The sequence below is a fragment of the Diadema setosum genome, chromosome 8 (genome assembly GCF_964275005.1).
Source record: "Diadema setosum chromosome 8, eeDiaSeto1, whole genome shotgun sequence".
Lineage (NCBI taxonomy): Eukaryota > Metazoa > Echinodermata > Echinoidea > Diadematoida > Diadematidae > Diadema > Diadema setosum.
Genome location: NC_092692.1, coordinates 714,676 through 737,408, shown reverse-complemented (window position 1 = coordinate 737,408; position 22,733 = coordinate 714,676). Strand labels below are relative to the sequence as shown.

The window sequence follows — 22,733 nt, the reverse complement described above, 5'->3', positions numbered from 1 at the left end:
CTTAATAATAGAAGCATGATAATCATTCTGTAATACTTGTATAAAGAGTTTTGTTTGTCAAATTGAACTGCCCCTATATGGGATGATTTCACAGGTTAAGCAATGGCTTTTTAAATACTAAATCATAATCATCAAGATATAAACTGCGAGGAAGTGCGAGCTCTTAGTAGAATTCGTGAGTAATTCGTGCTTTATATGACAAGTGTGCATATTGAGACTCGTGCCTTATGTGTTATTAGGCATAATTCCTTCATTTTTTACGACAAGAGATGATTGAATCAAATGTATGGGTCCTGGATTTACAATGAATGTAGCAATGAGAGTAGTGTAGGCACCTATCTCAGCCACGTCCTGCACAGTGATGACGAAACCTGGGTTGCCGATCCAGAAATCGCTCTCGAACACGAGCCAACCGTCGGTGCTGTCGATCACGAACGGAGCAACCTGCTCATTACCTGACAGCCTCATCAGCACGGTCGACTGGTCGTTGACATTGCTGCCGGATCCCACCTGGAGTGAAATGAAGTCGACATCGATGACAAAGCACAGGATACTGAGCGAGAAGCAAGTTTAGGACCGACAAAACTATATTGTGATGTCAAGTGTACATGTATTTTGTATACATTCCTAACGGCAAAAACAACAGAGTTCTTATTAATTTTATAAAGCGGAATACCATGGGTGACGTAACTGAACTTCTGAGGACAATGGAGAAACCAAAGCCAGAAATAGGGGTGCCTAAAGCTTGTGAACGAATAATCTCCAATCCAACAAGTTCATAAAAGTGAATAAACAACAGAAATTGCACATTTTTGTAACGTAAATACTAATTTTATTTTAGAAAAAAAGAGCATTGATGGTGATAAGAAATTATGTGCATATTACACTCATATTATATAATCACTCGAAATGGTTTCAGCTGCAAATCATCACACTGGGAATATATAGGGAAATGCAGCACTAACTATTCCGCCCTCTCGAGGCCATGATTTGAAAATTTACTGACGAGGATTGCACGCCAAAGTCGAGACGTTCAAGGTATACACAGTGGCCCGGGGTGAAGGTGTATACTAACCGAAACGTAATCGTGCTCGCACTCGGTGTCGAACTGGTTGACGTCGATGGCAATCCTCCTGCCTGTGGTGGTGCTAAAGTGGTACTCACAGTAAAGTGAGTTGGGATAGGAGTTGGGATACCCTGGGCTGCTTATCACCAACTCTTGATTCAGCGACAGACTTATATTTCTAGAACAGTCGGTTACTGCAACAAATGAAATATGCATATGAAAAGATTACTCTCAAACGTCATCTGTTACTTAAATTAGCAGTTGCAGTAGCATATCTTTCATCACCTCCCTAAATATTTTTTTTTTCACACTATCATTTACATATCGCATTATCAATGAACAAGATTTGCTACATGAAAGTGCTGTCTTTCAGGGTTTCACACTATAATTACATTTCACTCGATCATTTCTATAACGTACAAAACGAAAAGGGTAAAATGGCATTCAGCTCCCAAAGCAAAATACATCAATTTGCCCGGGTCCATTTCCAGTCATCGCCATTTTCAAATATACCAACATTTCGTTATTCCGTGCTTAGTCCTGTTCAGTTGCAAAGAACCTACAAGCTCAATTAATGAGACATAGTTAGATATCGTTTTATTAAGTATTGAAAATGCTTACCTCCAAGACATTGATTGCCGTTGTACTGTTGTGGGCACTGACAGGTGTATACTCTATGTGCGCTATCAAACACACAGAAACCGTCATTGGCGCACGAATACGCACAGTTGGATGCAACTACAGGATATTGGACAGTAAAAAGAGAACACGGTAAAATAACGTTTTAACCACTACTCAAACCAACACTTTAACCGTTGAGAAAAAGCAAGTGATGATTCAGTGTGACACCACAAAGTATGCCGCAGAGTTTCATGTCTAACTCACTTGCATTTACCATGATTTGAATATCGAGAAGATTTATTTTCTATGCCGTGATTACAATGTCTCGGACGATGACATTTCGTATACAAGCCAAGTTTGAAACTTAATCTCCACCATGACAAATTGACAACATGTTCTCTATACCTGTCTAATTGCACGATTCATATTTCGACTTTGCAAGACATTAGGTTTTAATAATCATCACTTAAATTCTACGGATATAGATAGATTAGAGTTGAAACTCGATTAGATTTACTGACCTGCTGTTTGACACGTGGATCCGGCGAAACCAGGAGCACAGTTACAGGTGAAGAATCCCGCGAGAGAGGAACAGGCGCCCCCATTTTGACAAGGATTTGGTAGGCATGGTGATGTCTCTTCAAGACAAAGAGGCAAGTTAAAATATAGATTATAACCATTTTAATGTATCAAATTAATTATGTTTTAAGTCATCATGCTTGGACATAGAAAAGGACTATCTTAATGTTCTTATTTTTACTCTGGGCTGCACATTCATAACATTCCTTCTAATGGATGGGATTATTACTGTCCTTCTAAAGTTGGCTAGTTGGTGTTACTATGGAAACAGGATTATTTGACCGAAATTATAATATTATTCCATGACAAATCTTACCTCATTATACCGATTGATCATGTTTGTACAATGAAACTTTATTCTTACATAATATAGTTTTCATGTTTAATAAAATTATTTTCAGTGAAGGAAATGAACGGTGTTTGCTGTAGTACATATTGATGTTGGATGATATGTTGCAATTTCGATTTTCATGGTTAGAAATGAGCAGGCCGCGCCAATTCGATATGACATACAACCTTATCTTCAATGTAATTGAGACACGAATATCTCTGCTCATTACATTTACAGAGAATAGTTGAAGGTTATTTACGTTGTACTTCACAGGTAGTGCCAGCAAACCCTGATTGACAAGAGCATCTGAAGAGAGTGGCGGTGATGACTGTACAGATTCCATTATTGAGACATGGATTGTTGAGGCATGGCGACAAGGCAACTGAGCGCAACAAAAAGAAATTGTTTCTTGTTAGTCAGAACCCATCCATGTTACACATTTTGAGCTCTCCGTAGAAAAGAAGCATTTAAAATGATGATTTATACACCATACGACTCCGGACGATTACCCGGTAACGAAATAAATACACAGCTATCAATGACTATGACAAACATCTTAATCACCTTTTATGATGCCGTTCTTGTTTAACAAGTGTCGGACAAGCATTTTTCAGATAAGCTTTTTCAAGGGAAGTCATGGGGATATTCTTACAGTATATTTAAAAATATTCTAGAGTAGGACGATCACATGAATTACTGTGCATTCGATGCGATTACGTACGTAGGCCTTACAGTTGAACGAAATTATTACTTTGAGTAAGGCTTTATATTGACAAGAACGACTTGCAGTTACCTTAGCACATTAGTACACTATGGTGCGAACTGACCGATTGATAGTAATGCGTCTCATTACAATATTGACATGCGTTCATTGAAAAGAAGAAAAAATGAAGATTTATGCGGCACGGGAGTAAAATAGTCCAGAATCATTTTGATACTTTCATCAATGAGGATATCAATACAATGTTTATGGAAAACTGGAGAAGACAATGATAAAACAATGTATAATGTTCTTACTTGGTATGTCACATCGTGATCCGACGAATGCTGCTGGGCAGTTGCATGTGTAAGAAGAACTACCTGCAGCCACACACGCTCCATTGACGCAGGGATTCGAGGAGCAGGCGGAGGCTGTAAGTCAAACAACAGAACAGCTTTGAAAAGATTTTCATGCGACAGAATTCTATCCCTTCCCCAGCTCGGCGGCTCGCAGTCTTTTCATAATGTGACAACATTCATCTAACTTAATTCTATAACAATTTGTCCAAGCCTGCAAATTAAACGAATAGCCTTTTCAGCGTCATGTATCGTCAGTTTGAAGGAAGATAAATGATTATGGCAACATCGTGACTTAGTTTCGTTTGTGACTTCTACGTGTCTCTTACTTGTCTCTTACTCTCTCTACGTGCCTACCTCGTGTGTCTTACAGGCATCATTTATGAATCCGTATAATCGATGTTAAGTGTTGTTGAATACACAAAATGTGAACAATAGTTAGAAAAGAAATAATAAAAATGTTTCCAGACTAAACCGTGTACAGTTACGGTTTATTGAGAAAAATACTGATATCTCCTTATATTTTAGGCTCTCTTGCGGAAAAAAAGTGTACGTGGTAGGATGTTTTGTGATACAACAGACCTACAGATACGAATCAAATGTGATATCTTGAATTTTTGGTAAATCACTGCTCCCATAAGTAAACTGGACCTTTAACTTTCATTAACCTTCATATTTTAGGCAACAGATATTATCAGTACATCGTAGAGGCCTTCAACAGAGGTCAAACAGCAAGCTGATGAGCATGAAAGCCCTCCATAATCATTGCATACACTCACGCGGTACTTGACACTGAGTTCCCGTGTATCCAGCGAAGCAGGCGCACACGTAACCATTGTTAGTGTTTGTACACGTGCCTCCAAACAAACAGGGGTTGGAGAAGCATGGCGGTGCTATTCAAAAATTCAAAGATAAGTATTTCAGAATAGACTGTTCAAAACATTCGAAATGGAATGGTATGATAACATTATAAACAGATGTATTAGATCAAAGCAGCATAAAAAGTATTAAATCCTGTGTAATATCATCTGGTTCGTTATTTGGATAACTCTGACCTTTAACTGAAATCAGTATATAGAAAAGGTAGAAATTGTTTTCTGGGTCGGGCGTTGATCAGCTTTCTTCATTTCCTGTCCTTCGCTAGCTTTGAAAGTTTTGAGAGACGGAATATTTCCATTGGATAAGGGGAATAAACCACTAGTTGCATAGCGAATAGATCACACAAATTACAGTTAACAAGCTGTTATTTAATAGCTAGAGATAGAAATCAAAAGAAGCCCGTGACACACTTAAAATTAAGCTGTGAATTCATGACTATGAAACACTCACAGTGAGTATGGCTGAACCCAGTCCCCTGTCGATTGCAGATAAATGCAAACTATGGGCCTAAACTCAGAAATCCTACTCGGATGTATGCGGAATATATGCTTACCTGCGGTTTGACATGACACACCGCTGAACCCGTCGATACAGGTACACCTGAAGCCACTTCCCTGAACATTACACGTTCCTCCATTAGCACAAGGGTTGGACGAGCAAGGTTGCACTTTTTTCGGGTGATAAACAATGAAATTATTTGTTACACAGACATCCAGACAAATCATGCAAAGCAATGTTTATGAAATACGAATGTGAAGAAACATCTTAGTGTACGTCCTACCAAAACAGACTTGTGTTCGTTGGTAGGCGGTTCACTGAGGGAGAGGATATCTCTGATCTCAAGAGCATTTATTATCTCCATGCTAATCTCGTATTTTAAGTACCTTGAGACATTGGAAAAAAGTTCTTCCACAGCGTAAGAGCGGTGATATCATTTTCACCTGATTTGACCTTTTACTTTAAAATTGTAACTTAGCATTTATTTCACAAATCTGAAAACGAGATCAGAAATTGAAGCTTTTGTACCACTGGCGTAAATGAACAATAACAAAATAGTTTCAATAAAAAAGATTGATTTGTAGAAAGTATTTAATCATAACTTATCGCAAACCCCCTGAAATAACAAAGGTCACAGTGCATAGTATTAGGAAAGCTTGACTATTATACCATTTTTTTTTCAAGTGGTCATTATAAAATTATGAATATAGAGCATCGAAAAACAGATATTTGTGTAAACTCACAGAGTTGTTCACATCTGATGCCGAAATATCCCGGTTGACAGTTACAAATAAAGTTGAACCCTGACGGATTGCAGACGCCATTGTTGAGACACGGATTGGACACACAAGGAACAGCTGCACAAAGTTGGAGAAGTGAATACTGAATTTAATCAACACATTTAATAACTTCAAACTTGTCAAGCAATCAACGTAAATCTCTTGTTTGTGCATGTCATGATATCTCTTCTTAATTGGCGTAGGTAGCTTGTTAGTTTTCATTTTATAAATTAATCATTCTTAATGACAGGGGATATTGCCTTATATGAAAAGAGGTTTGTACAAAATATTGAAGCAAATGATCAGGACAAAGATGAGTATAATGATAATAGTTACATTCTCGGACATAATACGAAAAACACACAGGCAGTGGTATAGAATTAACTCATCCAGCGGTTGTCAGTTCACGCTAGTTTACGCAAGCTTAAAGTCAAGTGTAATGCACACAGTACCTGTTTCACAGTTGGTGCCAGTAAATCCCACAGCACAGTTACACCTGTAGGCCGTTCCAAGAGTAACGCACGCTCCTCCGTTTAGGCACGGTCCACTTTGACACGGAAGTACTACGACACAGAATCGACAAGAGGTAACACGTTCAAATCGATTAATGCTTCTTGCGTCGAGCTTTTTTTATGGACACTGATTTGCAAATTGCCTATCATAAACGTAGATAAACACCGACTCTTAAGTGTTTTGATTAGTAGCCTTGATAGTAATCATGGGTCATACATACCCGAGTGGGTTTTGAATCCAAGACCTCCTGATTGCTAGACAAGCGTCATATCCACTAGACTATCGAGCTTTCGCCCAATGGCCAGTGACAGTTCTGATCCCTGACAGCAGCGGTTATACTGAATACTTACTCAAATTTGTCAGTCAATTGCAAAAAGTTCAAAATAACCCCATTAATTCAATTTGGGGCAGCGGGAGGGAGGCAGGTAGAGGCAAGGCACCCATCTGTATGATATCCCATTGCCCTAGAAATGCTACCTGGCATGTTTTAAAAGTATGTCCTATGGTTTTTAAAAAGAAGCTGAAAATGTTTCAAAAAATACATCCGATGAGTCATTGCAATAGCTCAATCGAGCCTTTGGCTCAAATGAGTTGAAAGATTAGAATTCTCGAGACTTTTGAAGTTTCGATATATACTGTTCAGATAACATGGATTCTAAAGTTTTTATGACATCATTATTACAAAGTTTGAATTCACATAGCACTAGTTTATAGCACCCGAGTCTTATTGTACCTGGTGTCACTGGAGCGTTCTGACATTGAGTTCCGGTGTACCCGTTCACACACGAGCAGCTGTAACCTTGGAAGACACCACCAGCTATTATCTCCGTGCACGCACCCCCGTTCAGACAAGGACTAGATTCACAAGGATTCCCTGCACGAGTAAATAATATGATTAGAAAACAATGCCCATCAAAAAAACATCACAGTTTTACATGACTACATATTTTCACGTAAACGACAAACGATTTAGCGTGAAATTATCAAAACCCGAAATAACTGATATCAATCAACAGGTGTTCAATGGCCTTTTATCACAATAAAAATGCAGGGTTTTAGGAATAACTGCATTTGTTTTTAAATATTCTTAAAGGTCCAGTTTACCTTTGGGAGCAGTGATTTCAAAAATGTTCAAGATATCACATTTGATACATATGTGTAGGTCTGTTGTATCATAAAACATCCTACCATATGAAATATTTGCAATAAAACCTAAAATATAAGGAGATATCAGGGTTTTTCTCAGTAAACCGTAACTGTATACGGTATAGTCTGGAAACATTTTTATTATAACTATTGTTCACATTTTGTGTATTTAACAACACTTAACATCGATTATACGGATTCAAATTTTGACAGTGGTTGTTTCTATCCCTAACTCACATTTTAGAACTATTTTAAAGCACTAATGCTTTCATCTGCAAATGGTAAATTATGCCTTTAATGTGCATTCAGATTTCCTGTGCAAGCCTTTCTACAGTAAATTTTATTCTCATCATATCACAGCATATTGATGACTATTCACACAACTACTTTCCAAGCACTGCTTGATTTCATAATCCGGTTATAATGTACAATTCGCAGCGTTATTAAAGGAAAAAAGCCTTGCACACTAACAAGTAAATCCTTATACAGAACTCATTTCTCTACCCCCTCCCCCCCCTCTCTCGCTCTCCTCCTCCTCCTCCTTTTTCTTCTTCTTGAGCTGGTTCCATTAAATAGTTGTAGTTGCCAATTGCATCAGGTGCGATGTATTCCTCCAAAGGAACATTGTTTCTTTACTCATTTATTAAGGATAAAAGCACTTTCAGGCATATTGTGGGAGGTAAAGGCACTTACCACCACCCCCTGTGCAGGTGGGACCAGTAAGACCGGGCGGACACATGCAGAAAAACGAGTTTGTTTGTGATTGGATTATCACGCAGTTTCCACCGTTTTGACAAGGATCTGGGAAGCACGATGCTGCAACAGAAAATCAGCAATAAATCAAGAAATTTGTATGAATTACTAGGATTGACGGGTTGCACAGATGTTACTGGTAAGAGCAGTTACAGTAAACCATTTGGTAATATGGAAATGTTAAGTAAGACCATGGTTCTATTTTGGCATCATGACTACATATCATTACGTTTTAAAGATAAAAAGAAAGTATAAAATACACGATATTGGGCCGTTGTTAAAGATGAAAAGTGCAAACTTCATTCAAATATTAAACGTATCATGGCATCTGCCCAATAAGTAAAAGTAGCGACAACCGTATTACGATGTTCAACATCACCGCCTCCAACCCTACGACAGGTGCATGGGAATCAGTGTCTATTGGCAATGTTCAACAAACACCGCTTGACAGTTATACCGTACTTTATTTGCGATTTTTTTTTTTCGGTTAGACATAATGATACATATTCTGTGAGCAGTGCTACGATATCCAGACAGTGATCAGTTATGAATATCAAATATGATATACATGTGACCAGGTTAAGAAATTGCTTAAATTCGAAATACATGTACATAAATTGGATTAACTCTCATATTTGTATGGAATTTTAACAATTATTCAATAACTGTAGTGAAAAACAAATTTTACTCAGGTGCCGTAAACGTCAATGTTGTATTACACGTATTCGGCTTTAGCCCTCTGCAACCTCTGCAAATCCTCCCCTGCCCTGCTTGGAGGTGCTCTGCTAGGTACGTAGGTAGTTAGTTAGTTAGTTAGTTAGTTAGTTAGTTTGTTAGTTAGTTTTTCGACAATGATCTCATTAAGAATATGTCATAATGTTTGCTTAAACAGACAAACAAACAGAAGCACATTGTACTCACTCTGGCCTTGTTCACAATTAACGCCACTGGTGCCTTGGTAGCACGTACAAGCGTATCGTCGTACTCCTGTAGAGCTCCTACACGTCCCACCATTTTGACATGGGCTATCGGCACACGCTATGGAGAAAACGAAAAGACTTAATAGCAAACTCATCGAAATAGGTAATCCTTCAGCTTAACATTCCACTGATGATACGATATGAAAACTTATATACCAGTATATTAACTAGGCTATCTGGACTAAAAGCATGAGTAAAAAAAAAGCAAAACAAAACACTCTTATTGCTGGTCTCTTCACTGGAGATCGTAATTTATCGTCAGATTACTCTCACTTCACTAGTCTACACTAAAACATGCACTGCAAGAGATCAATGTTACCTTTCTTGATATCTGCTTAATACTATAAATATTGAACTAAAATCCCCGGATACAAAGAAACCACAGCTCAAGTGTGATATAATTGCCTTTAATTCTAAAATTATGATAAGAAAACTTCGCTTTGTCTCTGAAACGACTTTAGAATAAACAATCACCTCGACAGTCATTCAGAAGCGTTTAATGGAAACAATCGACACTTGACAAGAACTAAGACAGTGACAAATGGTCACCCAAGTTTGGTGTATGTCTGTGACCTTATCTGGGGAGGGATGGTCAAAGTATGATTGTTGGAATAACATACTTCTCTCGTCACTCTGTCCAAGGCAGTTCGGTCCGGAGAAGCCAGCCGCGCAGGTACAGGTATACGTCGTCTGGCCAGTCTGATCACACGTTCCGCTATTCGAACACGGGTTCGGTACACAGGGATTCGGGACTGCAGTAACGAGTAGAATCACGATTTCACCAGAGGATAAAAACAGTATAGACATAACAGTTACTCCCAATAATAAGAGCTCTGACTTTCTTTAACTACCTAAGTTTACAAAATGTACATTAAAGATGAAATATGTTGAAAAGGAAAGAGTTTCAGTCCAAAGGTTTCACCACAAAACAACAATAAAAAGGAACCGCGTTATTTGAAATCTCTTCATTACCCCCTCAAGCTTAGATAAATCTAGTATAGTGATACGAGAAAGCTCACCTCCAATAAAGTTTTGGCATCTGTCGCCGGAATAATTGGGAACACAGGAACAGGAAAACATGTTCACCAAGTTGTTGCAAATTCCTCCATTTAAACATGGGCTGCTGGCACATTCATCTGTGAAAGAAAGCATTTACACACACTCTTCATCAATGAATGACTCAGTTGTGGGAATAGATGTCAAGTACCACAGAGTAACAGAATGAGAAAAAAAAATCTTACCAGACAGCAAAATGTTGGTCAATGAATACTTATGGATCGCGATGGCTTGCGTAGAGTAACGTGCAAGCAGAGGGCACAGACGCAGAAAAAAAAAAATCTCTTCAACCATGCAACAAACACTTTCCATAACATTGCAGCTCTGCTGGCGTGGTCCTAATATCGCAGCTGTGCTAGAGTGGCCCTAACATTGCATGCTGCAGTTTGAAGGAAATGTAGTCTGGAAGGCTGACATGTTATCGTTGGCATGAAGCTTGCACCTCGTTAGACGACTTGATTTAATACACACATGTAATAAGACGTTATATCAACTCCAGTGGTGTATAGTACAAACGATGTATCTGTAATCTTATACGCAACTTAGCCCCTGGACTACAAGGTATGATACAAATAGATAAACCTTTCTATCCTATTCTAAACGTAAATGACACGATGGACACACATGATATCAAAAGTTTCAAGATCAGCCTATCGACCACACCCACCTATGTCGACGACACAAGTTGAACCAGTGAATCCCGGGGCACAGTTACAGGCGAATCGGTTGTTCCCGTCTATACAGGTGCCTCCATTGGAGCAAGGATTGGACAGACATTGGTTCCCATCTGTGTGGTAGGGAAAACAGTGGACATAGCAGGAGGGGAAAGACAATATAGATATGCATTATTAAAAAAAAGTTCATATCCACCACAGATATCGGTATGCTTTTAAAGTCATTGTGCTACCTAGAAAGCACTATATAAAACTGAAATATGTTAGTATAGTGTTCGTACTCGTAAGTTTTAAGGGATTTTGATTAATTGAAAAAGAGAATATAAACACACAACAGATAAACTAACATCTTAAATTTTAGGAGATTTTAAGGATGCCAGACGAATTAGAAAGTCAAGAACTTATCAATTGGGGAATTTACTTGCTGAGGGCAAGGCATATTGTTGGAACTTTGTGGTTATAAAATTACGTCATTTTGACATCTAACATCCTATAAAATTGACCTAATCTTTTACGTAATCAAATGATCAATGTTATTCAATCAGTTGAAGCATTTAGAAATATGCCACGTCAGCGCTGTATAAATATTGCATGCATCATCATCAATGCAGGGAAAAGGGATTTTTTTTTTTTGCATATCTGAAAGATCTAGTAAAAAGAAAAAGTCAATCAAACAACCCTAAAATTATGATAACTTGAAGAGTAGTCCTTTCAGGGGTTTTGCTCCCCTATATTCCTTCCTCATAAAAGCAGACTGGATATATGCTGCTAGAAGACTGTCTGATATAGTGAAGATGTGCTTACCAGTCTGACATCTTGGACCAGTGAACCCAGTGAGACAGAGACAGACAAACTGGGTGGGGTCTGAGACGAGACGGCTGCACGTTCCTCCGTTAGCACAGGGATTGGAGAGACACGGATTCTCTGTGCAATGATGGGATATTAACGACAATGAGTCACTCATCTCTCTTTCTTAACATGTTTAGGCACTGTGTACCTTTTACCATAACAAAGCCTAGACAATATTTTGTTCTACTTGACCCCAACCAACAAGCACTATTCCTCAGTCTAGAGAAAGGAATCTAATAAACGTTACTGCAGTTAGGACTTGACGCAATCACATGAAATACATGTAGTTGGGACAATTTTGGACAAATAATAGTGTCCCGCACCGCAAACCCAAAATATATTATACCTTCGTTAACATATCCTACGCAAGAAATCGAAACAAAACATCCCAGGCCGACAGATACATTTGCAATCATTTTTGACATATTAACGGAATAATAAATTTTCAACAACAGCAATATCATCAGCAGCAACATCATCGTCAACAACAGCAACAATAGCAGCAACAACAACAATCATCAAGACTGACACACACCTGCGCTTCCTTGTAATAAGACATGGAGTTTTCATTCTTATACCATCTAATCTAAAATATTCGCTTGTTATTAACAGGTGTACATACAAAGAGATCTACCAAAGCTTGTATGAATGTCAAAGTGACCAACCTAGTGTGAATTGACAATTGGGACCCACAAAGGAAGAGGGGCAGCTACAGGTGTAAGAGTTGATCCCGTCAATACACGTTCCACCATTAAAACACGGGCCGCTTAGACATTCATCTGTGAGAAAGATACACGACGAGACGTTAGTTCTTGTAACATCTTAATCCTCTTTTTTACATTTCTCTCTCTTCATAACTTAAATACAGATATTTATGTAAATATGAATATTAGTATGGTGAATATAGCATTACAACACGGTATAACATATTCCACCAACAAGTGATGACTTAGCACACAGTCTGTATGCACATTTTGATGTATACAACAAAAATGTGGATGACTAATTAACCCGTTGAGGACGGTTTCATTTTGCTACAACACGCATTTCCCATAGACGGTTGCCCGAGTATACTCGGGCTCTCGTCCTCAATGGCTTGATGGAAAGGAGAGGTTCGCTGTACATTATAATGCGTGTGTAGTTAAGATGAACAGCAGGATATGTGTTTGCGGTTTGAGCATATAGCAAAATAAAGAATAATGTTTTCTCTGGAGTCATAGCATTTGGTTCAATATTGGAGCCATGGTTTGATGAAGAGATTGAACTCACCTATGTTTGACTGACACAACAAACCCTGAAACCCGAGTGGACATTGACAGGTGAAGCCATTGTTGTTAGCAGAGCACACTGCTCCATTCTGACATGGCTGTGAGTTGCAGGCTCCGGGGACTGTCAGAAAAATGAAATAAAACATACCTCCTTTTATAGTCAATGTATGTCCATAATTTGCACTGAAGACTACCTGATCTGCATCTCGTAATATTCATAGGTCTACTCATACAAGACAAGGAAAAAATACTGACTGCGCATTGCCTTCTTTGAAAATGTTTTATTCACACATAACATCGATTGATCGATAACGTAGCAGTCTTTAAATCACGGTTCAAAACGCATCTTTTCATTTAACTGTTCATTATTATCAAGCGTATCAGAAGCTTTTGTAGCGCAGAATATACGTCTGTAGGTTTTGCTCTTTATAAATTGATATATCATCATTATCATTATTGTTAAAAAAATATAGAAGGTAGGAAGAATAACAGTATGTTATCTCCGAGATTTATCAAGACTAACCCTTTAAATATAATTGTTCAAAATTTAATGATCAATTGGTTGAATACTGTTCCGCCTAAGGTCTCATGCTGATACATTTAGCAATCACACAGTCTTTCCAGTGCATTAACTATGTAGATGCAAGCGTTTATCTTGAGGTGATTAGCGGCTACATGAATATATCAATCTATGTGGTTAAACACGTGACTTACTGGTCTGTGATTCGCATCGGAAGCCAGAAAAGCCAGTGGCACACTGACAAATGTAACCATTGATTTGGTCCATACACTGACCTCCGTTAAAACATGGGTTGCTGAGGCACTCATCTGGGAGGGAGAAAGGCGAGTATATCGTCAGAATGACGATATTAGCTGTTTGTTTGCTTTTCTGGGATTGTTGTTACAGCCAGGTCATGAAGGTTAGTAGGTATGAAATGACTATATCAATGTATGCCTCATCGACCATTCGTGCATGTCCCACGTACTTACAAAAACCCAGAGTGTAATGCAGCTGTCACAAAATGAAGCTCCCCCTACAAAATAGAGGCCCACGTGTTCATGAAATTTGCATTAACGAAAAAGAAAAAGAAATGAAAAAGTAAGCATGTTTTTGTTGAATTTTATTTATTTGTTTGTTTCTGTGAATCATAGGTATGCACAAAAAGCATTGGAATTTCAATCTTTGACATACGTTGCGAAGAAAACAACTAAGACATGGAGATCGCACAACAAAGTAATCTATTTCATGCGTAGTCTTCATAAACCAGTTCATAAGGTACTTTTTCACGTCAGTACATGCGGTATAGAGACAAAATCGACACGAAAGAAAACAAAACTTTGATACATATAGTCCTCATCATTTCTAAAAATGAGCAGTTTTAAGGATATCTTTACGACTGCATGACGATTTGAATCTAACATTAAATTTCCGAGCTGTATCCTACATACAAAAACAGTAGCAATACATGGACACGCACACACACACACACACACACACACGCACACACACGCACGCACAATAGCGTCACTCACCTGGATTCACCGTACATCGAAGGCCACTGAACCCAGGAGCGCACAAACATGTGTACATGTTGGTTCCGTCGACACAGGTAGCACCATTAAAACAAGGGTTAGATAGGCACTGATCACCATCTACAAGGAATGATAATATACGGGGAAACTACAGTATTAAATAGCATAAAAACCTTGAAGGGAAGAGTTTTTATAGAGAGGTATATTTGATCACATATTAGCATATTCTAACGAACAATGACAGAATGGTTCAAACTGCATGGCGGTATGAACAATGAATATGAATTGTAACAGGTCATTCCGTAATTCCGTAGTTCTTGGTTTAGAAAAACAATACGATGACTGACATAATTTATCAGCAAGTTTGTGCTGTAAAGTAATATATCTCCCCACCGAAAAGAAAAGATAATAGATACCGAATAAAAAGAAAAGAAAAGAAAAGAAAGGCTAGAGCAATTCTTTGTAATTTACCTGGAACGACCTGGCAGAGATTCCCCGAATATCCCTGGGGGCAGGTGCAGGAGAAGGCATTGATCCCATCATTACATGTGCCTCCATTTTGACAGAGATTAGTGGCACAGTCATCTCGATTGATTTGACATCTATCGCCTTCATAGCCCGGGAAGCAGTTGCAGACAAATGAGTTGGCAGTGCTGATACAGTTACCATTCACACAGGCAGAAGCCGCGCACGGGTTGTTGATCAATTGACAGTTTTGGCCGCTGAATCCTGTACAAATATGGCGCTTTTTAAATTAACATACATCCCAAGTGGTTATAATGGTAGTCACAGAGGTAATTTTATTGCTCATTTTGCAGACGAAATCAATGGAGAGTAACCAACGGAACATGCGCAAAGTTAGACGTCGCACACCAGGCACACTGCTTGTGATATCAAATGTGTTCTCAACCTGTTTCGTTCATTCACGATCAACGAATTCAGATGATAATGCATGAACATACATTTGTGAACGAAGGATGACGATTGTAATTGACGGAGCTTAATAGGTGCAGAAAAAAAAGAGAAATTAGATGATCAACGGCATATGACACATATTCCATTAAACAATTTCCGAATTCATGAAAATGGGACCAAACTTAGTTGTAAGAGGGTCTTCGAGCATTTGTGACAAAAATGTACTCTAGCATCTCTGCATTCAATGCAATACAGTATCTGTAATGTATCCAAATTCTGTACATGCTTTGTTTTAGAAATGCCTTAAAAACTACAAAGTTTGCAGGAAGCTTGCCCAACTTAGCAACAACTTATAGCTGGGTGAATTCATACTTAAGAAACGTATTGAGGGAGTAGGTGATATCTTTTATTCACTAGGAAAAGAAACATCCAGGCATTGTAGTACATTACAGAAATTGTCTTGTGGAACATAGAGCTGTACAAACCTGATCCACAGTTGCAGGCGTAGCTGTTGACACGGTCAATACAGGTACCCGAATTCTGGCATGGTTGGGAAGCGCATTCATTCACATTAGTCTCACAGAACGAACCAGTGAATCCGGGCAGACATTGGCACGTGAACCGAGCCAAACCGTCCACACACGTCCCGCCGTTCAGACAAGGCAACGATGCGCACTCGTTGATGTTGTTCTGACAATTTTGCCCTTCAAAGCCGAGGTTGCACTGACATGTGTATCTTTACAAGAAACGTGACGTATACAACGAGAAAAAATAATGATTATAGCAATCCCGGGTCGAGCAAGGGCAATGAATTAACTAAAGAAAATCACAATCATCAACTGATTCCATAGAAAGATTTAAGTTAACATTTTCCCCAATGAGATAGTGACCTGAACCTGATTACAGCTGTACATTTTAGCCTTCATGGATTATTTGCAGTTCTTTGAGGAGGGTGTAATGAAACCTGTGACTTTTGGTGTTGGTGATGTTGTTGTTGTTAGTTTGTTATTGCGTAATTTCATTCGTGGTACGAACAGTTGTTCATTATCTTTTAAATGTTTCGTCGTGATTTTTTTTTTTGACTTTGACGAACTATAAAAACCCTATACAATACCGAAAAGCAAATTACAGCGTAATAATGATATACACAACCTCATATACACTTCTTTCACCTACCCATTCGCGACTTGGTTACAGGCGCCATTGATGCATGGGTTACTTTGACAAGGTGATTGGATAATCTGACAGGTGGTGCCTGAATAGCCGGGGCGACAGTTACACAGGAAGGAGTTAATCCCGTCTACACACGTGCCTAGATTCTGGCACGGGTTACTTGCGCACTCCTAAAAGGAAATACAAAATCTGAGTCAAAATCAAATGCCTTATTATAAGTACAGCTATATGACTTTTTTGACGTTTGAACGCACTATAAAGTATTTTCGATATCCATTCACATGGCTTCTATAATCAGGTTATTCCTTAATAATCAATAAATCCTGAATAATATGAAATTCTATATTTCAAAGGAAGCACCAAAACGACTCGATATAACAGTCTGTTTTAGTAATTGAAAGAGTTTGAATTGTTTTCTTCAGTAGTTTTGGAATGACAATCTTGATGAAACACTTGACAATAGGAAATCGCTTGAGCAATGCCTAAATATCAGAATTCTAGCACCGGAAACATAACACTTTCCCCCATGTACCTGGATATTAATCTGGCATTGGACACCGGTGAACCCGGGCTGGCATAAACAGCTAAACGTTGAAGCGAGATTCATACACGTAGCTCCATTGAAACACGGGTTAGTATTACAGAAAGCTTGAGTCTGACAGAAGTTCCCGGTGAATCCATTTGGACACTGGCAGGATACTGTACTGCCCAGGTCCACACACTGTCCTCCGTTGAGGCATGGGTTATTCTGACAGTTGTCGATGTCGATTTCACATTGTTCTCCACCAAAACCAGCTAAGCATGCGCAGGTGAATATACCATTTCCGGAAGTACACGTTCCGCCATTTCTGCATGGTAGGCTCGCACAGAAATTAAAAGAAGTTTGGCATCGGGGACCCTGCACATTCACATAAGCACATACATAAAAAAGAGAGCCAAAAAAAAAAAAAAAATTAAACCAAAAGTCACATCGGCGGTGACTCTTGATTACACAATGCAAGTCAATAATTCAAGTTCAAGTTCAAGTTCATATTTATTCGTTTTTTCCACAATGTATAACACAAACATAAATCTCACTTTCTTAAGTGACAAAATCAATGCATACAATTGTACAGAGAAAACAACAATAATAGCAAAAAAAAAAAAACAAACTAACAGTAGCGATACATTGCAATAGTTGCTAAGATAACGAAAGTGAAATAGTTTTCAATATATGCACTGTGTGAAAAAACGGAGGGACCCACTAAAAAGACAGAGCTTGTAGAGTGTGGGCCCCTCTTTTATTAGAAGTCCGATGTAAAAATTGAATTGAAAACAGCAAAAAATCCGCACAAAAAGTTCGTCACAAAAAAGTTTGGCAGCCCACTAAGAGACAGACGAACAAACAGTTATACATAAAACAACAACAAACAGAGTAATGAACATGTAACAGGACTGGGACAGCAACAAGACTACTAACTGGGACAGCAACAAGACTACTTGTTGCTGTCCAATTCAGAAGAACCTTTGTATAAATTTCACTGGTTTCACAAGATGAAGGAAAACAATATTTCAGTCAAACGGGACAATTGCTTAAATGATGAAGAATGAAAGCTCTAAGATACAGCGCACTCCCGTTATAACGAACACGGTTATAACGAAATTTCGTTATAATGAAAGAAAACTGCCGGTCCCGAGCATTTCGTTATAATGGGAGTGCACTGTACTGTAATACGAGAATTATGCAATCGAGCAGACTCTTTGACCAGATATGCCAATAAAAAACAGCCAATGTTATGACTTTCATCATGGTGGGCCCATGTGTTCAAGGCAGAAAGTAATTGAAATTTAACGGATTTTTTATTATCTGTCGCTAACAATATTACTTTCTTGGATGAGATGTTACAGTTTGGTAAACATTAGGATAAAACAAATTGCTTAGTAGAGAAAGAAACCTGTATGCACTAGTTTCCATTTTGATGGTAGGCTACATTAACCTACCTGAAATATCGGTAGACAGGTACAAGTGTAAGAATTCACTCCATCCACGCAGGTGCCTCCATTCAGACAGGGAGAAGACCCACACTCGTTGATATTCTGCTCGCAGCGGTCGCCCGTATATCCTAGCGGACAATTGCACCGATACGACCCTACTGTGTTGAGGCAGACTCCCCCATTCAAACATTGTAGAGACAAACATTCGTTAACATCAACAGTGCAGATCACCCCTGTCCACGCCGCTGGACAGTTACACTGGAAGCTCTGCACACCTTCAATACAAGTGCCTCCATTTTGACAGGGGTTACTGGAGCATTCGGCACCGTCTATCGGGATTTGACATAAAACGCCTGTGTAGCTCGATGGACACACGCAGTTGAAGTTGTCATTGTTGTTATTATTGTTGCACTGTCCGCCATTAAGGCACGGATTAGATGCACACGGTGGATTGACTGAAAAAAAAAATACCAGAAAATACGATAAACACCTCGAGATTAAAAAAGAATGGCTTTTCGAAGACTAATGAAGGAAACAAACAATGTCTTAAAAGCCTCTTGTTTTATTCCTACAATTTATCAGATCATAATGATGATCCCAAACAACTCTTTCTAATTGTCACATTTTGTTGCAAGTTGTCCTCTTTCTTCACTTTTCACGTTTGATTTCCCTCCTTCATTTCTGATCCATTAGGTAATGTTTTATTTTCACCTCCCTCCCCCTCCCCCCGAAAAAAAGAGAAAATGCTTTATGCCTCATTCTCTTCGCTCCATTAAAACTAAATGATTCGCCGGTTTTATTTGCAAATGTGATAAGATAATGTTTGGCACAATTATAAGGTGTGCTGTATTTTCCATTTGATGACCGGGTGAATGTTATCAAAACCCTCAATTAATCTTCGATTCTTTTAAAAGTTGAGTGAGAAGAAACTTCGCTATTGTAAGCACTCAAGCATCAAGTATCACCAAGTGCACTGTTTAAAGGCCCTGTTTACCTTTGGGAGAAGTGATTTAAAAATATTCAAGATATCACTTTTGATGCATATGTATAGTTCAGTTGTATCACAAAACATCCTACAATATATCATTTTCGCAATTAAACCTGAAATGTAAGGAGATATCAATATTTTTCTCATTAAACCATAACTGTAGACGGTGTAGTCTGGAAACATTTTTATTATAACTGTTGTTCACATTTTCTATATTTAACGATACTTAACATTAATTCTACTGGTTCAAATTTTTACAGTGGTTGTTTCTATCCCTAACTTACATTTTAGAATTATTTGAAGCATTAATGCTGAGTTTTTGTTTCATTAGCAAATGGTAAATCATGCCTTTAACATTGGAACATTCGACTCACAGTTTTGACACAAGAGCCCGGAGAAGCCGACTTGACACTGGCACACGAAACGATTGTTTTGATCGATGCAGAATCCACCATTTTGACATGGGTTACTTGAGCACTCGTTGGTATCTGTGTGGAAAATGAAACGCAGCCAGCAATGATAGTTTTTAAGAGAGTTAAGGGAAAAGACGCGATACGTCCTAAATGTAATGTATGCATGAATTCTGTGTGACGAATTATGAGATCATTGAAAACTTTGTTATAGGCCAAACAGAAAACAGAGCATTGAACCACAACGTCTTAAAAAATCCCTCTTTTGCATGAGTGCTGAGAAAGAGCTGGTTAAAGAATTTTCTGTCTATCGCAATATAATTTTTTACCAAATAGGGACAAGTGTGAAATAGAGCTTACCTCAAGCATCACTTCTCAAGAATAGAATAATAATCTTCTGTCCATCAGACTTTCAATAGTAGTTAGGTCATTTAGGAAAACTCTGAAGACCAGTCTTGCAAATAAATTTTATTTCCGTTAAATAATCTAAGATCAACAAACCTAGGATATAATAGGCTGCAAATGTATGAAGTATGTATCAAAACTGCCTTGGTAAATGCAATAACGTAAAGAGGATTTCGTGCATTGATGATCAGAATGTCAGAGAGGATGAAATATTTAGAGCAAATCTTTACTACTGTAGTCTCACGCACAAACATAAATAGACAAATTCCCTGATATCGAGTAACATAAGCAAATGGTATGCCACATCCTCATATAAAGTCTTTAGGGCCAATAAGCTACCTGGCTATATATAGACTCTTGGAGAGCCACGGGGATGCTGCTCATTCATAATAAATCACCCCGATGTGGAATGTGTGAGAAAAGCGTCAGCACACCATATCTGGCATTTTATTATTTTTTTGAGACTCTTTACTGAGATTCATAACTTGAATTTTTAAGAAGTCGTGCAAAATATGCTTTAATATAAATTTTTTGACATACCTGTTTGACAAACCTGGCCAGTGAAGCCTTGTTGACAGAGGCAAGAATACCCGTTTACGGCGTCGATGCACGTTCCGCCATTTTGACATGGGATCGAAGAGCACTCATTGATGTCTGTTTACGTGGATTGCATGAAAGGAACAGGGAAGGGCACTGATGCATTAAAACTTGTGGTGTCATGCGAAGGAAAGAGAAACACATCTATATATAGGGTACACTCACAAACGTAAAAGAGTCCTTATGTATCTTGAGAGAGACGGCAATCTAGAATATGTTTGATAAGTTCAAGGCCCCGTCTTATAAAAGATTTGTGATTGATTCAAATCAATCCCAACTTTACGATTGAATGCAAATCCATCTTATAAAAAAGTTATGTTTGAAATTAAGATGGAGAACTGCAATCAATCAATCACAGGTTGCGATTGATTGCAGCTTTCAAGAGATTTGTGATTGATTGATTTCTATCACAAGTTTTATAAGACAGGGCCCTGAACATCAGCTGTAGTAAATGTTGTAGATGTTATTCACATAAACAAGCGAAAAGCAAGATCTGATGAGGGAGGTGTTGGAGAAGGAAAAGAAACTGGAGTCTCTCCTTTGTATCCGTGGCCGAGAAATGCGCTCTACCTCAGGTGTTAATGAATTACTTTGACAAAAAGACAACACTTTTGTTTAAGTATTCGTTATTCCTTCATCACTAAGAACCTAGCGGAAGCAGCTGTTTGTGTGCAAAGAACAGGACACGCGAAGTGAATCAGTACAAGATTGTGCTTCTTTATTTGTAAAATGTTCCTGAACAGAAACATGCATAAGGCAATTACTTACCTCGAAAGATTTAATATTCAACAATCTTGCGAACAAAATTATGCACAAATGTGAGAAGATGGTTACAATTATTGTTTTTTCGTGGGGTACTAATACTATTCAGTTTTTCAGACCAAAGGTATTGATAACAAGAGGGTTTGAAGAAAAATTGAAAGGATTTGTTCGGTACCATCATTACCAGCAAGTTCCATACAAAATCTAAAAGTTTCCCCTGAAATACGGTTTAAGATTGCTAAAATATCAAGAATCTTTTTTTTTTTGGTCTCCATATTCAAACTGTATCAAAGTGCTGCTTGGAGCACAGAACATCTCTAACACCTCCCTGATCTGATCCAAACTAATTCTCTCATGATATTATTATAATGCTACTGATGCCATGTGAGTAACGAATGGAAGAATGTCTTACTGGTGCCACAGAGCGTATTTGTGAATCCTGGAGCACACATACAAAGGAAACCCGAGGCCTGGGCAGAGTCAGCTATACACGTCCCCTGGTTCAAACATGGCTGACTGCTACACGGACTGGTCGCTGTGGGTAGCATGGCAAAGTGAGTGGGAAATACAAAAAGCTTGTTACATATATTCCATGAAAGTTTTCAGAAGAACATCAACGTCACTGATACTGGAATACAAACAAATGAACTGAAATGAAAATCAATTCTTGGTGAAAATCGGTAACATAGCGTATGTGCTTCTATTACCGCCTAATAAGGGCTGAGTGCAATGTTCACTATTTGCCATCGTATCATCGATAGAAGAAACAAGGTTCTGGAGAAGACAATGTCTGCCCACCTTCCCGCTCAACTTCAAATGATAAACACATCTCTCATATCAACTCCAAGATTACGTGTATATATAAATGGGAGAATAGAGGGAAGGTAGGTTTATCTCGTTGTCTTCCTCATGAATGAAGTCTCAATAC

At 38.4% G+C, this 22,733-nt stretch overlaps 1 protein-coding gene across 1 annotated transcript in view; it reads right to left on the bottom strand.

The window, feature by feature from the left end:
* LOC140231682 (uncharacterized) overlaps nt 1–22,733 on the bottom strand; it is a 178,846-nt gene that overhangs the window by 56,984 nt on the left and 99,129 nt on the right. Inside the window, exons 54-79 of the mRNA XM_072311836.1 lie at nt 22,218–22,340; nt 20,987–21,100; nt 20,006–20,119; nt 18,650–19,098; nt 17,202–17,567; nt 16,673–16,839; nt 15,982–16,232; nt 15,053–15,310; nt 14,582–14,701; nt 13,763–13,876; nt 13,050–13,169; nt 12,446–12,559; nt 11,736–11,855; nt 10,925–11,044; nt 9,822–9,953; nt 7,056–7,196; nt 6,262–6,372; nt 5,744–5,887; nt 5,086–5,199; nt 4,433–4,546; nt 3,615–3,728; nt 2,857–2,979; nt 2,209–2,325; nt 1,688–1,804; nt 1,076–1,260; nt 336–510 (exon numbers count right to left, since the gene is read on the bottom strand). Coding sequence (XP_072167937.1) covers nt 336–510; nt 1,076–1,260; nt 1,688–1,804; nt 2,209–2,325; nt 2,857–2,979; nt 3,615–3,728; nt 4,433–4,546; nt 5,086–5,199; nt 5,744–5,887; nt 6,262–6,372; nt 7,056–7,196; nt 9,822–9,953; nt 10,925–11,044; nt 11,736–11,855; nt 12,446–12,559; nt 13,050–13,169; nt 13,763–13,876; nt 14,582–14,701; nt 15,053–15,310; nt 15,982–16,232; nt 16,673–16,839; nt 17,202–17,567; nt 18,650–19,098; nt 20,006–20,119; nt 20,987–21,100; nt 22,218–22,340 — 4,137 coding nt within the window. The remainder of the gene's footprint in view (nt 1–335; nt 511–1,075; nt 1,261–1,687; nt 1,805–2,208; nt 2,326–2,856; nt 2,980–3,614; nt 3,729–4,432; nt 4,547–5,085; nt 5,200–5,743; nt 5,888–6,261; nt 6,373–7,055; nt 7,197–9,821; nt 9,954–10,924; nt 11,045–11,735; nt 11,856–12,445; nt 12,560–13,049; nt 13,170–13,762; nt 13,877–14,581; nt 14,702–15,052; nt 15,311–15,981; nt 16,233–16,672; nt 16,840–17,201; nt 17,568–18,649; nt 19,099–20,005; nt 20,120–20,986; nt 21,101–22,217; nt 22,341–22,733) is intronic.